Raw genomic sequence first — 17,805 nt, 5'->3', positions numbered from 1 at the left:
CATAGAATTTAGGAGGACTTCTATTTCCTTCCGTTTTTCTTCTTATGTTTTCCAAATTTCTGCAATGAGGGGGGACCATGTTTATAATAAGAAAAAAAAAAGAGCCCACAATATTTTTAAAAGAAGGCAGCAGGATGGAAACACTAGTCAAATGTCAGCAGAAAGGACGAAAACAGATTTAAGGCATGCCGAGCTTCCATACTGTAGACAAGTGGTTCATTCAGGCTTCAAGAGCATGGAAGGTTCTAGAACAGTGGGATAAGTCTAGAGAGGGGACAACAAGCTTCTAAGAAATGCTAACTTTCCCTTTAAAAAGCTCCTAACTTTTCCTGAAATGACAGGAGAAAACCCAGTACAAAGAAAAGAGCTGAAGAACATGTGATTCTAGAACATTCTGCCCAGGACTCTGCTGGGGGCCATGTCCTGGCACCACTCTGGCCACAGCACTGATGGAATTGGCCCATCATGCAGTGGGATAAACGGAGAGCCTGTGGGAAAGCCCAAGAGGGGGCTTCTCCAGCCCAGACCATCTGGTCAGCTGAGCAGAGACCCCAGTGTCTGGTCCCTCCACCTGTCTTCTGCTTGATCAGGAAAATATGCTCCCCGTGTCCTCGGGACAAGCAGATCCTCTGTCACAGCTCCGCAGGCTGCCTGCCTAGACCAACTCTGTGTGGATCACAGAGCTTGAGGCTGCACTTGAATGACCTCCCGGCAAGATTGTGGGACAGAGAACTCCTGAGCACAGCGCCACCACTGCTGCCTGCCCATCACCGGGGCTGCAGAGGTACCTGTGGGGTGGTGGAGAGGCAGGAGGTTGCCAACCAGCCACCTTCTCCAGGCAGTCTGAGCTGAGGCAAACACTAGCCTCTCCATCTGCTGGTGGAAGGGATAATCACTTGCCCCTGAGCATGAGAACCACGGTCTTCATTGTGAAGCCTCGGGACGTCATGACAACAGCAACACCCCAGACTTCTAAGAATCTCCTGTTAGAGTTGTTGGAATTTTAGCAAACTTCCCATCTGTGTGAGGCTGGTCTTTTGTGTCTGTCCATTTTAACGGTACCCTTGCTCTGTCACCTCCACGTTGTTGTTAGATCACACTCTATGAGGTCAGTTTATGACGTAAGCAAATGGTGCTGCTGATGTATTCATGGCTGGGGGACCCCATGCACCATCTGCTGACACCTGGCTGACCTGATTCCCACTGCTCCTGGCACAGTGGGGGTGGGGTGGGGGTGGGGGAGGCATGGGGGGCAGCGCTGTCCAGGGTCCTGGCCCAGCATGGCTGCTCTGATCACCTGGCCACCTGGCCACCTGCCACAGTCCTCCCTCCTCAGGCCCTCTGCACCTTCTGGAAATGCTTCCCTGGAAGATGGGACTGTCTCAAGGCCATGGTAGGGCTTCTCCTTTGCTCAGCCCAGCTTCAGCATTAAGTTGGATAGGGCCTGGAAAGCTGTCTTCATGACACAAATAAGCAGTGTCTACATGGGAAACGTCAGGAAAGCAAGAGACAGGGTAGGTGTCCACCAGCTGGACCAGAAAGGGCGGCGGGTCAAACACTGAAAAATCCACGTATCCTGGCAAGGAACTTCTGGTGATTTCCTGTCATCCCTGCAGAAAAATAATTCACTTACTAATCCACTCCATGCAGTGGATCAGAGGACCTGAGGAAGAAAGCCACCCAGCAGGTTGCGAAAATTGTTCATTCCTCTGGATGTGGCTGAAGAAGATGGGCTTGCATCTCAAAAATGGACTTATCAGAAATAGGATGAGACATCTGCACTGTCTGTACAGCAGAGTCTGGCACAACCCCTATGCCAGCAGCAAGACCTGACCGAGGGCACGCCGGCTCAGCCACACAGGACTCACATGGCTGGACAGGAACATGAGCACATCTCTGGAAACCACGACAGACAGGCCTTCAGGCTAGAGGCTGGCGGAGCAGGGCAGATGAAAGTGTTTGCAGGATGAGGCCCCTAGCCAGAGAATGGGGGGGGGGGGGGAGAGGGATGTGTGCATGTGCACTGCTTTGCTTAGGTTTTTAAGACTGAAAGGTAAACTGTAAAAATTTTAAAAATTGTGACCTTTAGGAAGACCAAGGTGAAGAGATAAACCTCTCTGGACATATCCTACTTTATTTTTTAAAAAGATTTTATTTATTTATTTGACAGAGAGAGAGAGAGCATGAGCAGGAGGAGAGACAGAGGGAGAAGCAGACTCTCCGCTGAGCCGGGAGCCTGATGTGGGACTCTATCCTGGGGTCCTGGAGGCATCTGAGCCAAAGGCAAATCCTCAACCATCTGAGCCCCCGGGGCGCCCTTGGATATACCTTACTTTATAGATTTGACTGGGAACCATGCAAATATTTGAAATAATTATAAAATTAAAATAAGTATAAATGGAGGAGGAGGGGCAAGATGGCGGAAGAGTAGGGTCCCCAAATCACCTGTCCCCACCAAATTACCTAGATAACCTTCAAATCATCCTGAAAATCTACGAATTCGGCCTGAGATTTAAAGAGAGACCAGCAAAAAAAATAAATAAAAAAAAATAAAAATAAAAATAAAAAATAAAGAGAGACCAGCTGGAATGCTACAGTGAGAAGAGTTCGCGCTTCTATCAAGGTAGGAAGACGGGGGAAAAAGAAATAAAGAAACAAAAGGCCTCCAAGGGGGAGGGGCCCCGCGAGGAGCCGGGCTGAGGCCGGGGCGACTGTCCCCAGGACAGGAGAGCCCCGTCCCGGAGGAGCAGGAGCTGCACCAACCTTCCCGGGCGGAAACGGGCTCGCAGGGAGTTAGAGCAGGATCCCCAGGAGAGCGGGGGCGCCCTCGGGCTCCCTGGGACACTAACAGACACCTGCGCCCCGGGAGAGTGCGCCGAGCTCCCTAAGGGCTGCAGCGCCCACGGAGGGACCCGGAGCAGCTGGGAGGGGCTCCGGTGGCAGCTCCGCGGAGGGGGCTGCGCGGCCCCGGGAGCAGCTCGGAGGGGCTCGGGCAGCGGCTCCGCGAAGGGGGCTGCGGGGCGGGAGCGTGAATCCAACAGCGCAGGCCCCGGAGCACAGGGCGCCGGGACACAGCCCAGAATCCGGCCTCCCCCCGGGACAGGCAGAGGCCGGGAGGGCCCAGGACAGCAAGGACGCTCCTGCCCCGAGCTGAGCAGATCAGCGGCCCCGCCCCGGAGCCTCCAGGCCCTGCAGACGGAGAGCCCCGGAGCTACTGCAGGGGCTGAATCCAGGTTTCCAGAGCTGCCCCCACCACTGGGGCTGTTCGTCCTGGGGCCTCACGGGGTAAACAACCCCCACTGAGCCCTGCACCAGGCAGGGGGCAGAGCAGCTCCCCCAAGTGCTAACACCTGAAAATCACAGCAGGCCCCTCCCCCAGAAGACCAGCTAGAAGGACCAGTTCCAGGGGAAGTCAAGGGACTCAATGTATACAGAATCAGAAGATACTCCCCCGTGTTTTTTTTGTTTTTGTTTTTTTGTTTTGTTTTGTGGGTTTTTTTTCTTTCTTTCTTTTTGATTTCTGATTCAAAGATATCAGAAGATACTCCCAGGTGTTTTTTGTTTTTTCTTTGTTTTGTTTTGTGTTTTTTTTCTTTCTTTCTTTTTGATTTCTGATTGCTTCTTTTGATTTCTTTTCAAAGTATTTCTGATTGCTTCTTTTGATTTCTTTTCAGAGTATTTCTGATTGCTTCTGTTGATTTCTTTTCAAAGTATACAGAATCAGAAGATACTCCCACGTGTTTTTTGTTTTTTGTTTGTTTTGTTTTGTGGTTTTTTTCCCTCTTTCTTTCTTTTTGATTACTGATTGCTTCTTTTGATTTCTGATTGAATTCCCCCCCTTTTTTTTTCACCTTTCTTTCTTTTTCTTTCTCTTTTTCTTCTCTTTTCCCCCTTTTTTCTTCTTTCTCTTTTTTCTTTTTCTCTTTTCTTTCCTTCCCTCTCTTTTCCTCCTTTTCCCAATACAACTTGTTTTTGGCCACTCTGCACTGAGCAAAATGACTAGAAGGAAAACCTCACCTCAAAAAAAAAGATTCAGAAACAGTCCTCTCTCCCACAGAATTACAAAATCTGGATTACAATTCAATGTCAGAAAGCCAATTTAGAAGCACTATTATACAGCTACTGGTGGCTCTAGAAAAAACCATAAAGGACTCAAGAGACTTCATGACTGCAGAATTTAGATCTCATCAGGCAGAAATTAAAAATCAATTAAATGAGATGCAATCCAAGCTAGAAGTCCTAACGACGAGGCTTAAAGAGGTGGAAGAACGAGTGAGTGACATAGAAGACAAGTTGATGGCAAAGAGGGAAACTGAGGAAAAAAGAGACAGACAATTAAGAGACCATGAAGACAGATTAAGGGAAATTAACGACAGCCTGAGGAAGAAAAACCTACGTTTAATTGGGGTTCCCGAGGGCGCCGAAAGGGACAGAGGGCCAGAATATGTATTTGAACAAATCCTAGCTGAAAACTTTCCTAATCTGGGAAGGGAAACAGACATTCAGATCCAGGAAATAGAGAGATCCCCCCCTAAAATCAATAAAAACCGTTCAACACCTCGACATTTAACTGTGAAGCTTGCAAATTCCAAAGATAAAGAGAAGATCCTTAAAGCAGCAAGAGAAAAAAAGTCCCTGACTTTTATGGGGAGGAATATTAGGGTAACAGCAGACCTGAGGGGGAAATACATCGCAATACAAGCATCCATTCAAAAACTGGAAAGAACTCAAATACAAAAGCTCACCTTACACATAAAGGAGCTAGAGAAAAAGCAGCAAATGGACCCCACCCCCAGCAGAAGAAGACAGTTAATTAAAATTCGAGCAGAACTAAATGAAATCGAGACCAAAAGAACTGTGGAACAGATCAACAGAACCAGGAGTTGGTTCTTGAAAGAATTAATAAGATAGATAAACCATTAGCCAACCTTATCAAAAAGAAGAGAGAGAAGACTCAAATTAATAAAATCATGAATGAGAAAGGAGAGATCACTACCAACACCAAGGAAATACAAACGATCTTAAAAACATATTATGAACAGCTATTGTTAAAGAAGAAATCATACCTATTCTACTAAAGCTGTTTGGAAAGATAGAAAGAGATGGAGTACTTCCAAATTCGTTCTATGAGGTCAGCATCACCTTAATTCCGAAACCAGACAAAGACCCCACCAAAAAGGAGAATTACAGACCAATATCCCTGATGAACATGGATGCAAAAATTCTCAACAAGATACTAGCCAATAGGATCCAACAACACATTAAGAAAATTATTCACCATGACCAAGTAGGATTTATCCCCAGGACACAAGGCTGGTTCAACACTCGTAAAACAATCAATGTGATTCATCATATCAGCAAGAGAAAAACCAAGAACCATATGATCCTCTCATTAGATGCAGAGAAAGCATTTGACAAAATACAGCATCCATTCCTGATCAAAACACTTCAGAGTGTTGGGATAGAGGGAACTTTCCTCAACATCTTAAAAGCCATCTACGAAAAGCCCACAGCAAATATCACTCTCAATGGGGAAGCATTGGGAGCCTTTCCCCTAAGATCAGGAACAAGACAGGGATGTCCACTCTCACCACTGCTATTCAACATAGTACTGGAAGTCCTCGCCTCAGCAATCAGACAACAAAAAGACATTAAAGGCATTCAAACTGGCAAAGAAGAAGTCAAACTCTCCCTCTTCGCCGATGACATGATACTCTACATAGAAAACCCAAAAGCCTCCACCCCAAGATTGCTAGAACTCATACAGCAATTTGGTAGCGTGGCAGGATACAAAATCAATGCCCAGAAATCAATGGCATTTCTATACACTAACAATGAGACTAAAGAAAGAGAAATTAAGGAGTCAATCCCATTTACAATTGCACCCAAAAGCATAAGATACCTAGATCTAAATGTGAGACAAGATTCCATCAAAATCCTAGAGGAGAACACAGGCAACACCCTTTTTGAACTTGGCCACAGTAATTTCTTGCAAGATACATCCACAAAGGCAAAAGAAACAAAAGCAAAAATGAACTATTGGGACTTCATCAAGATAAGAAGCTTTTGCACAGCAAAGGATACAGTCAACAAAACTAAAAGACAACCTACAGAATGGGAGAAGATATTTGCAAATGACATATCAGATAAAGGGCTAGTTTCCAAAATCTATAAAGAACTTATTAAACTCAACACCAAAGAAACAAACAATCCAATCATGAAATGGGCAAAAGACATGAAGAGAAATCTCACAGAGGAAGACATGGACATGGCCAACATGCACATGAGAAAATGCTCTGCATCACTTGCCATCAGGGAAATACAAATCAAAACCACAATGAGATACCACCTCACACCAGTGAGAATGGGGAAAATTAACAAGGCAGGAAACAACAAATGTTGGAGAGGATGCGGAGAAAAGGGAACCCTCTTACACTGTTGGTGGGACTGTGAACTGGTGCAGCCACTCTGGAAAAATGTGTGGAGGTTCCTCAAAGAGTTAAAAATAGACCTGCCCTACGACCCAGCAGTTGCACTGTTGGGGATTTACCCCAAAGACTCAGATGCAATGAAACGCCGGGACACCTGCACCCCGATGTTTCTATCAGCAATGGCCACAATAGCCAAACTGTGGAAGGAGCCTTGGTGTCCATCGAAAGATGAATGGATAAAGATGTGGTTTATGTATACAATGGAATATTACTCAGCCACTAGAAACGACAAATACCCACCATTTGCTTCAACATGGATGGAACTGGAGGGTATTATGCTGAGTGAAGTAAGTCAATCGGAGAAGGACAAACAGTGTATGTTCTCATTCATGTGGGGAATATAAATAATAGTGAAAGGGAATATAAGGGAAGGGAGAAGAAATGTGTGGGAAATATCAGGAAGGGAGACAGAACATAAAGACTCCTAACTCTGGGAAACGAACTAGGGGTGGTGGAAGGGGAGGAGGGCGGGGGGTGGGGGGGAATGGGTGACGGGCACTGAGGGGGACACTTGACGGGATGAGCACTGGGTGTTTTTCTGTATGTTGGTAAACTGAACACCAATAAAAATTAATTTATTAATAAAAAAAAAGAAAAAAATAAGTATAAATGGCAATCTCTATACACCTCACACTAAACGGAGTAAAATGCCCTGCTGTACCAAGGGCATGGCCTCAAAGAGAGGAAGGTCTCGAGTGAGTCAAAAGCAGTCCATGACTGCATGCACACCCCAAGGACAAAAGACCCATTTAACAGACTCTTGGGCACTAATGAGCACTGGCAAGGACGTGGGGACAGTGGAGCCTCACGTGTGACTGGTAGGGGCACCACTGTAGCCACTCCGGAAACAGGCCATGGCTCCTCAAACAGTTGCAGAGTCAGCGTACAATCCACCAAGTCTACTCCTGCACATACACCCAGAGTAAATAAAACCCCAGACCACACAAAAGCATGTACACTTCTGCACAGCAGCAAAACAACACACTCCCACTGACAGGTGAATGCATAAACAAACTGTGGTCTGTCTGTCCCACGGAATATGACTCAGCCATAAAAAGGAAAGAAGCACTGAGGTTTGCTCCAACACTGACAAGCCTTGAAAGCATCATGCTCAGTGAAAGGATACAGGCACAAAAGCTCACATATGATGTGATCCTGTGTGTCTGAGCCAGTGTCCAGAAGAGGCAAACCCATGGAGACAGCAAACTAGTGGTCGCCTGGGGCTCAGGGAGGGGGTGGGGAGGGACTGCAGACCCCACAAGGAGCTCCATCTGGCACATGGAACAGAGGCCCTGGCACCCGTGGAGTCTGGCCAGCTCCTGTCACACACCATCCGAGGGCTGTGGGCATGGGAGCTTTGTCCAGCCTCCAGCCTGAACCCTCCTCCCTGTCCTTCCACCTCTGCCATACTGCCAAAGCCAGGTGAGAGCTCCAGCAGGCAGGGCCTTGGTGAGAAGACCAGGGGTGGTAACCAGACAACAGTCCTATGTGAGCCCACATTCCCTTTCCCAATGCCGAGGCCACAGCAGAAACAGGGCGGGTGTGGGGGCAATGCTCACTGACCCTGCGTCGCTCAGGATAGGTCCAGGGCATAGGGAGCAAGGGAAGGGAGAGAGGCCCCAAATCAGAAGAGATGTGCGGGTGCCAAGTCCTGCAGACCCCCACCTGGCCCTTCCTGGCCCCCTGGCTGCAGAGGGGAGCACAAAAGCACCCCTAGGGAGGGGAGGGGAGGATTGAGAACAGGGCCTTGGGGGTACTGCCGGAGAATATACCCAGGGCGGTCCTAAGGTGGCCTCAGGATCCCGCCATGGCCCTGGGGGCTCCACGCCCACTGCTAAGCATCTGCACAGCTAACAGCAACTCCTTGTGAGCTGAGCAGCCACGCTCGTCAGGTAGGGGCTGGGCCAGGACCACAACAGTGAGCAAGGTGGAGAGCATGCTCAGAGGTGACCACTGCCCATTCCCAGCCCCCACCCCATGCCCTAGACAGACATGGAGCACCTGGGGCCAGGATGGGCCACGGTGGTGAAAGGGGGTGGGCTGAGGGCTTGGCGCTGGGTTCACATCACCTGCACAGGGCCCGTAGTGTCAGAAACAGAGTGGTCAGGGTGTGCTGGGGGACTCTTCTCTGGGCTGAGCCTGATATATGCTGCTTAAACCCCTTCAGCGTCCGTGTCCCACACGGGCCACTTCCCTTCACATATCTGGGAGGCTGAGGGACACGCCAACATCTAGGGAACGAGCCTGGATGGACAGAGAGGAATCCGGGCCAGAGTGGTGCTTACCTAGAGCCCGACAGGCACTGAGGCTCCTCCTCGGCTGCCTCCCCCTGCTGACTCTCCACCCTGGCCTTTGGGGGCTCCGCACTGTCCTGCTGTCCAGCCGGATTTGCGCCACTGCCTGCTGCAGGTGACTTGTCTGCTGTGTTCACCTGTGGACTCGAGGTGTGTGTCAGGCACTTGTCGGAGGTAGAGGTGTCCTCGGAGGGTAGCACCTCCAGCACAGGCCGCGCCTCCTCCTGTCCCTTGGCCAGGCCCTTGGCACTGGCCTTGGTGGAGCTGACATAAGAGGCGCTGATGACGCTTCTGGGGCCACATTTGTCCTGCAGGCTCTGGGCGGCAGCATCCTCCCTGCCGCCCCCGCAGCACACACATGAGTTAAGGAGGCAGCTGGTGGCCGCAGTGCTGAGTTTGTGGGAGCCACTGTCTGTCCCCTCGGCCGCGGGCTCCAGCGGGGTGACGCTGTCTCCAGGGGTGTCCGAGGCAGTGATGGTAGAGGCCACGGTGGGGGCTGACTTGGGATTGAAGATGACGGTGGCCGAGAGCTTCATGCCCCCTGTCCGGTGGGCGATCATTTCGGCTGTCTCTGCGGCGTCCACGCCTGCCTCCCAGCCATCCAGGTGTGGCTGAGAGTCCAGGCAGCTGCAGGAGTTGGGGCCCAGCGCCCACATCTTATCATTCGAGATGTCATTGTTATTGCTCAGGTCCCCCTCCTCAGGCTCAGAGGGCTGGCTGACGTCCGCCTCTCCACGCCCCCTGTCCTGCCCTCTCTCCTGGGGGTCAGCACTGGTACTGCCTGTCCACCCAGATGGGCTGCCCAGGACCTCTGCAGCTCCCTCCACGTCATCCATGAAGAACACCCTTCCTTCCTCCTCATCGCTGCTGGGCCGTAGCCGAGCGCTGCCTGGGGATGCCTCTCTATGGGGGCTGCCCTCCACCCCTGGCCTGTGTGCAGGGGACTGGCAGGTGCTGGGCGGGGACAAGAGGGACGACATCTCATCCCCGGCTCTGTGCACCATGCGATTGAGCTGCTCCAGCTCCTGGTCATCATACTGCATGGAGCAGGCCAGCTCTGCATCTGGGTTTTTGGCCTTGGCTGAGAGCAGCTCCTCAGTGGGAAGGGGTGAGGGAAAGGCGGGTGCCAGGGTGGGGGGCACCTGGGCATCTGCCCGGATAGGGAACTCCACGTCCTGGGAAATGCAGAGGTTCCTTTCCAGTGTGTGAAGCTCATCCTCGGTCAGGGTCTGCAGCAAGTCCCTACAAGGGTCAAGACAAAAACCATAGGTGAGCGTTCCAAAGGCCACACCAGTCCCCTGGCCAAGAATGGACGGACACAGTGTCCTTAATATCTGCACCAGCACAGAAGCAACAAGGTGTCTGACCCTTGCAATGACACTTGGAGATGGACGACTGCCTGCCTGGGATGGTTTCTTTTTTAAAAGTGAGACTCTGCAAACTCCTGAGGAAAACAAGAAGACCTTGGTGCTTAGGGATCATCACGTTAAGAAAAACTTTTAGTGAAAACAAAATGTTGGTTCACATATAGGCTCTCACTCAGCACGTTCTTGAGTGCCCTGCCCTCTCTGTGCGGGGCAGGGAGATGTGCAGGCACAGTGCAGGCACGAGGTGCCTTTGAGGGCTAGGTTGGAAGAGGCTGGTAATAAACACTATTTCTGTCAGTGACAACTGCATTACAACTACAACGAAGGAAAATGTGTACCAGCAGCAGGGCACAGCAGCCCACCTGGCTTAGTCTGGGGAGGCTTCCTGGTAGAAGGGGTGCCAAATCAGAATCTGAAGGAAGTTAACCTGTTGACACCTGGGATGAGTCCAGAGCAAGTCTATGAGCCTTTCAATCTGCCAGTGCAGGTCTGAGTCCAGGTTAGAGATTCTTGTGCAGTCATGGAAACAGACAGAAAAATATATTTCCAAGAAATGCAGTTTGTGACTCTTCATAAACTGAGCACGCCCATATGGACAGCACCCAGATGGAACGGTGGACCGTGAACCAGGCTCTCAGGCCCTCACATGCCCTTCCAGTCACCCCCTGCCATCATCGCCACCCTGTCTTCTAAAGACTGAGGTGGAACAAGACCTTGCCTGTTTTCATTCCTGGATAAATGGAAATGTGCTATCTACACTGTCTAGAGGCAGGCTTTGTTTGGCAATATCATGTTTGTATAGAGCCACCAGAGGAAAAGCAGGATGCCCAGTTAAATTTGAGTTTCAGATAAACAACAAATACTTCTTAAGCATATGAATATTTTCTAAGATAAGAATGTCCCAAATGGGTAGCATGTGGGACATTCTTGCACAAAGTGTTCACTGTTTATCTGAAATTCAAATTCAATAGACAGTTCTGCTGGTTCTGTCTTACTGGATCTGGCAACCCTACTAGGTGAGGTTCGGTGTTGTCGATGGTCTGGTCTCATGGTTAGGAATCTGTTCCTCACCTGTTGGGCTCTGGCTGTCCCCATCCACATTCTTGGAGCATCTCCCTGGGGAATGCACCTGCTCCTTTTTGCAGGGTGCGCACGGAGAGGGTGCACCTGGGGAACATACTTGTGCATTTCTGTGGGGCAGCCCTCGGATGTGCCCTGTCTGAGAACCTTTTCAGTTCTGCCCATTTTTTGTTGGGTTATCTCCCTTGTTCTTACTAATTGACATTTCTTTATGTTTTGGATTTGCGTTCTTTGTTGGGTATATTCTCCAACTCTGGGGCTTTCTACTTCACTCTCTTGATGGCACCTTCTGAAGAAGTGAAGTTTTAATTTCAATGAAGTTTAATAAATCACATTTTCCTCCGTGTGTAGTGCTCTTCTGTCCTGTTTAGGCAATCTGCCCACTCCAGGGTCGCAAAGATGTTCCTGCTGTTTTCTTGATTGTTTTTACTTCCTGCGTGTGTATCGGCAATCTCTCTGGAGTTGATTCTTGTGTATGATTATTGTACAGATTCAGACACATTTCTCCTCACATGGATATTCGCTAACTCAGCCCATTTGCTGGAAAACAACAACCATTCCCCACTGCTCTTGTATTTCTTTCTTTTCTTTTAATATTTTATTTATTTATTTGAGAGAGAGAGGGAGAGAGCATGAGTGAGGTGAAGGGCAGAGGGAGAGGGAGAAGCAGGTTTCCCGCAGATCAGGGAGCCCAACCCCAGGTACCCGAGATCAGGACCTGAGTCAAAAGCAGACCAACTGAGCCACGCAGGTGCCCTGGTCCCTTGCATTTCTACATGAATTTAAGAATTAGTTTGTCAATTTATACCAAAAAAGAAGAAACAAAAACTTCTTGAGATTCTGATTGAGACTGCACTGAATTCATAGATTGATTTGAGAATAGCTGACATCTTCACAACACAAAGTTTTCCACTCCTTGAATATGGAATAGCTCTGTTTACGTCTTTAACATTTTATGTCAGTGGCATTTCATGACTTTGAATGGAGGCCTTAGACAACTTGAGATTTATACTTAAGCAGCTGATATTTACTGACATTATTGTAGGCGCTATGTAAATTTCTTATTGTGATAAAATATCTATGACGTGAAATTTACCATGGTAACCATTTTTAAGTGACAATTCAGTATCATTGAATACATCGTAGTGCGATTATCACACCATCCATCCCTAGGACGCATTCATCTTGTCAAATGGAAACTCTGTCCCCGTAAATCACTGACTGCAGTCTCTCCTCCTCTCATCTCTGACACCCACCACCTACTCTGTCTCCGTGATTTTGACTAGTCTAGCCTCTCATATAATTGGAATCATACATGGTTTGTCTTGTTGTGGCTCGCTTATTTCACCAAGTATGTCCTCAAGGTTCATCCACGTGGTTTCAAGAGTTCCTTCCTTTTTAAGGCTGAATAACATTCCACTGTGGGATGGACCACATTTTGCTTATCCACTCATCCATCAGTGGACACCTGGGTTGCTTCCATGTCTTAGCTAGTGTGAATAATGCTTCTCAGAACACGGCTATATAAACATCTCTTTGGGACACTACTTTAAGTTCTTTTGGGAATACACCCAGACGTGGAATTGCTGGATCATATGACAATTCTAGTTTTCATTTTTTGAGGGATTTCCATACAATTTTGCACCCCCACCAACAGCGCGCAGGATTCTAATTTCTCTACATTCTTGCCAACACACATTATTTGTTGTCTGTCTATTTTGAGGGCAGCAACTCTACTGGGTGGGAGGTAGAATTTCACTGTGGTTTTGATCTGTGTGTCTCTAGCTGTTAATGATGCTGAGCATCTTTTCATGTGCTTGTTGACCATTCATAAACCTTCTTTGGAGAAATGTCTTTTCAAATCCTTTGCCCTTTTGAATCAGGATGTTTGGTTTTTCTCGGTGAGTTTTAGGAGTTCTCTCTAGATTCTGGGTATCGATCCCTTATCAGATACAATATGTGAGAATACTTTCCCCAATGTGTGGGCTGCCTCTTTACTCTGTTGAGAGTGTCTCATGATGTCCAAAATTTAAAAATGTTCAAATCCAATTTGTCTATTTTTTCTTTTGTCGCTTGTATCTTTGGTGTTCTGCCCAAGAAATCATTCCCAAAATGCAATGTGATAGAAAACTTGTCCATTATAGTCTTCCAAGAGCTTTATTTTGTCGGGTCTTACGTTTATGTTCTGGATCCACTTTGAGTTAATTTTTGTGGCTACAGTGTTAGAGAAGAATTCAACTTCATGTGTATGTGAGCCTCTCTCTCTCTCTCTCTCATCAGACTGAGGAAATCCTCACTTATTTCTCACTTGCTAAGACATGTTTGTGTCATAAAATAGGTATTGAATTTTTCAAATTCTTAGTCCATAATTTCAAAATGATTCAGTTTTTCTCTTTTAAAAAGTTAATGTAATGAAATGTTGATGTTATTTTCAAGTGTTAACAATGCTGTGTACAACCTGACCTCCACAAGACATGACGATGATTGTGCCATAGAGAGCGCACTTATTCACATCCACCCCCATAAAGCACTTCCACATTTGTATCTGAGAGCTTTCCTTTGCCTGCAGAACTCCAATTAGCTCTTCTCCGTGGGCAGGCCACTGTTCAATCCCTGTAGCTCTCTGCTTTTCAGTAACTCACTATTTTGCCTTCATCGTGGACAGATGTCTCTGCTTGGTGTTTTCTTCCAACATGTGAAATATGCATCACTTCATTGCCTCTGGGCTCCCGTTGTTTGTTAAGAGACAGCTCTCAATCTTAGTTCTTTTCCCAGAAATATGTCCTCTTTCTCTGGGTATGTTTGAAATTTTTGTCTTTGTTCTCAGCAATTTTACTATGGTATACCTAAGTGTGCTCTGTATTTATCTTCCTGTATCTTTCTTGAGCCTCCTAGGGGAAAAGATTTCTCTTCAGTTTTGGAAAATTCTTGGCCATTTTTTTTTCTTTGAATATTGTTACTGCTCACTTTCTCTATTCCTTTTTTTTTTTTAAGATTTTATTTTTTTAAGTGATCTCTACACCCAGGGTGGGGCTCAAACTCACAACCCCAAGATCAAGAGTTGTATGCTCCTGACTGAGCCAGCCAGGCACCCCCTTCCTTCCTTCTGATTCCAATCATGTACATTCGAATTCTGAGCATGTCACATATGTCTCTGATGCTCTGGACTGGCCCCCCTGCCCGCATCCCAGCACCTGGTGCTGCCCCCTCCATTGGCCCTTCCCCCACAGGGCACCCCATCTGCACCCAGCACCCTGCTCTTCCCTTCCTGTTCACCATCTCTCCTCAATCATCATCAGATGGACAGGGAGGTGGCAGCGATGGCCTCTGGGTTCAGAGTCATGGTCTTCCCAGAACGCTCACACCCAGCTTGGGTGCGAGGGAAGTAGCAGCAGCCATCTCTCGGATGAGCCAGGGTCTGGACTGAGTACCCATCACAGGACCCAGTTTGTGCCTCACCCACCCCCAGGGCCAGTGACTCCCTGAGGACCACCCTGCTGGGCCACTCTCCACTGTCTGGATTCATAGCACTTTGGGCTCCTTGTGGGGCCAAGGTAGCTTGGAGCAGGGCAGTTGCCAGCTGTCTGCAAGAGCTGGCACCAGTAAGGGAAAGTTGGCCCCAGGCTGCCCCAGGCTGGGCAGTCCTGCCGGACCCAGGAAGTCCATGCAGGAGTCCACGGGTTGTCAGCTCCACTGAAGGCACGAAGGGGAGCTTCCAGAGACCCAGGGGCCCACAACCCTGCCATGCCATCCCTCCAGGAGGCCACAGCTGGGCGCTGTCAGCTCAGAGGGGCCACCCCAGGGAGGGTTCTACTCCAGTGTGAAATGAGGGTATGTGGGGAGGGCCCAGAAGGAGGGGGCTGGCTTTAGGTCTGATGCAGCTGAAGGCTATGAGGTCACCCACACCAGGCACCACCAAGCCCACATGACAGCACGTGAGGGTGCCAAGGATATCAATGCCTCCTGCACCTGTTGCTGGGACCACAGGGCAGCCAGGACAAGCCACAGCATGGGAAGGGTACTGGTGCTCAGGAGAGCTGGGCCCTTCCTCCCCACGCTGGTGGAAGGACACACAGACACCTCTGAACAAGCACCAATCCCTGGCCAGGGTGGACAGGCCCCAGGAGGTGGGGAACAACCCTCCCCTGCAGGCTGTGTGGCCCCCAGGGGACCCGCCTCATCCATTTCCCAGTCTCTCCGTCTTGCAGGGTCCAGTGCCAAGCCCTCAGCCACGGTGGCTTCTGTCATGTTACTGATGGTTCACACCCAAGGTCATGGAGTCCCAGGTCAAGGACAAAGAGCTTGGTTCCCTGGGGGACAACGGTGTGGGGCTGTACACTGGGGCTCTAGACATGATGAACCAGTAACTAAAGACAAAGACTTGGGCAGAGTCCCGCTGCCTTCACAGAAAGGAGCGTGGGGAGGGGGGCAAACAGGGACTCAGCACCCCTCTCTCCCACCATCCCTCCCCCACCTTATCTTCCGCAGCAGCGTGTGGAACGGCCGGAATAGCTCAGACATGTCTTCTGCCTTGCGGTCCAAGTTGAGAGGTCCGTCTGCATAGACCACGAGGCCACTGCATTTAAGAAAAAAGCCAGGATGGCATGAGGCACCACAGCCACTGGGAGGCCCAGACCACAACCAGGGACTCAGACAACACAGACTTCACCTCTTATGATTGAATCTTAAAAAGTTTAGGGGGGAAAAGCATTGAAAATTACTCAGACTTTATCATCTTCGGAAGCTCATTAGCTGTTCATTTGAGGGATCATAAAATAACCATAAAAATATACTGTTCACATCACTGCTGCAATCAGATAAATCAGCATCAAGATTTGTTACTAAAGCTACCTCCTTGAAAACAGGAACTCTGGATGTGTGTTTAAATTTAATACAAATGCAGAGGCTTCTGAGAATTAGAGCTACAGCGTCAACTGCAAACGTGACACAGAAGTTGGGAGTGATAGTGGGCAGCCCTGCCACCCACCCACAGCCCTGGGCCAGAGCTCACAGGTGCTGAGCCTCCAAGGCTGGGCCTGGTGGGATCCCAGGAGGGCTGGATGGGCATCTAAGGGGCCCTTGGCACAAACAGGTGGGACTTCTCACAAGCGTGGCCTCCAGGTTGCCCTCCCAGCCTCCCCTGCGACTCCTGGACCCTGACCTTGCTCATCCCCATCCACACTCTGAAGCCCAGGAGCTACCCCAAATGAGCCCTTCCAACTCACTGACCATAGTCTCTCCTGCCTCAGGGACCCACACACCAGCTGCTCCTGCCCCACCCATCTGGAACCCTGGAAGGCACCCCACAGTGAGATCCATGGCCTCGTGGCTCCTCACACCTTTGCCATGGCTGTCCCCAAGCCCCCTTTTCCTCCCAGAGGTTTGGCTCATGCTCTGTCATTGTCACCCCTGGCAGGACAGACCCTCTCTACCCGGACCAGCCTCTGCTCAGATACCCATCCAGGGGGTGCCAATTCCACAGGCAGTACCACATTCCTTCCCTGTGATAGTCTCGCTGCACACTGTACAGTGCTGCCCAGCTCCGCCAATGCCCCATTGTCCTTGTCCAGACCTGCTCCTCCATGAGCAGGCCCATCATCTCTGGAGGACCCTTCTGTGGGTGCCTCTCCCCGAGGCTGCGGGCACCTGACAGCTCAGGCCTTGGCACACTGAACAGCCACAAATACAGAGCCTGCTCCTTGCTACCTCATCAGAGCGCAGGGGAGGGGCTCATGGATTTGTCTGCATCAATGGAAAACTGCCCACATGTCTCTCTCTGCAAATAGAATCTCATCTCTGCAGTGGGGTCGGATCATCGCCATCCAACACGGAGTCCTCACTAGCTCAGGAACGTGCCCACCGCAGTAAGAAAAACTATTAAAGCTGAATGGACTGTTTTCCCTTTAAAAATTAGATTCCAAGAAAAGACCCCGAATAGCCAGGGGAATTTTAAAAAAGAAAACCATAGCTGGGGGCATCACAATGCCAGATTTCAGGTTGTACTACAAAGCTGTGGTCATCAAGACAGTGTGGTACTGGCACAAAAACAGACACATAGATCAATGGAACAGAATAGAGAACCCAGAAGTGGACCCTGAAATGTACGGTCATCTAATATTCGATAAAGGAGGAAAGACTATCCATTGGAAGAAAGACAGTCTCTTCAATAAATGGTGCTGGGAAAATTGGACATCCACATGCAGAAGAATGAAACTGGACCACTCTCTTTCACCATACACAAAGATAAACTCAAAATGGATGAGAGATCTAAATGTGAGACAAGATTCCATCAAAATCCTAGAGGAGAACACAGGCAACACCCTTTTTGAACTTGGCCACAGTAATTTCTTGCAAGATACATCCACAAAGGCAAAACAAAAGCAAAAATGAACTATTGGGACTTCATCAAGATAAGAAGCTTTTGCACAGCAAAGGATACAGTCAACAAAACTAAAAGACAACCTACAGAATGGGAGAAGATATTTGCAAATGACATATCAGATAAAGGGCTAGTTTCCAAAGTCTATAAAGAACTTATTAAACTCAACACCAAAGAAACAAACAATCCAATCA

General features: G+C 48.9%; 1 protein-coding gene across 5 annotated transcripts in view; it reads right to left on the bottom strand.

Moving 5' to 3' along the window:
• ZFYVE28 (zinc finger FYVE-type containing 28) overlaps positions 1-17,805 on the bottom strand; it is a 115,824-nt gene that overhangs the window by 20,148 nt on the left and 77,871 nt on the right. For 2 of the 5 annotated variants that reach the window (XR_005987490.1, XM_041753643.1), the window contains exons 7-8: positions 15,707-15,808; positions 8,777-10,027 (exon numbers count right to left, since the gene is read on the bottom strand). The exons of 1 other annotated variant lie outside the window; for it this stretch is intronic. Coding sequence is in view for 3 of the 4 variants with exons in the window: in XM_041753643.1 (XP_041609577.1) it covers positions 8,777-10,027; positions 15,707-15,808 (1,353 nt within the window). In the remaining variant the exon portion in view is untranslated. Of the gene's footprint in view, positions 1-8,776; positions 10,028-15,706; positions 15,809-17,805 lie in introns of those variants that run through there. 2 more of the 5 variants (XM_041753645.1, XM_041753646.1) reach the window with 1 other exon arrangement.

Source organism: Vulpes lagopus, chromosome 4 (genome assembly GCF_018345385.1).
Source record: "Vulpes lagopus strain Blue_001 chromosome 4, ASM1834538v1, whole genome shotgun sequence".
NCBI classification, from domain to species: domain Eukaryota; kingdom Metazoa; phylum Chordata; class Mammalia; order Carnivora; family Canidae; genus Vulpes; species Vulpes lagopus.
This window is presented reverse-complemented; position numbering and strand designations above follow the sequence as displayed.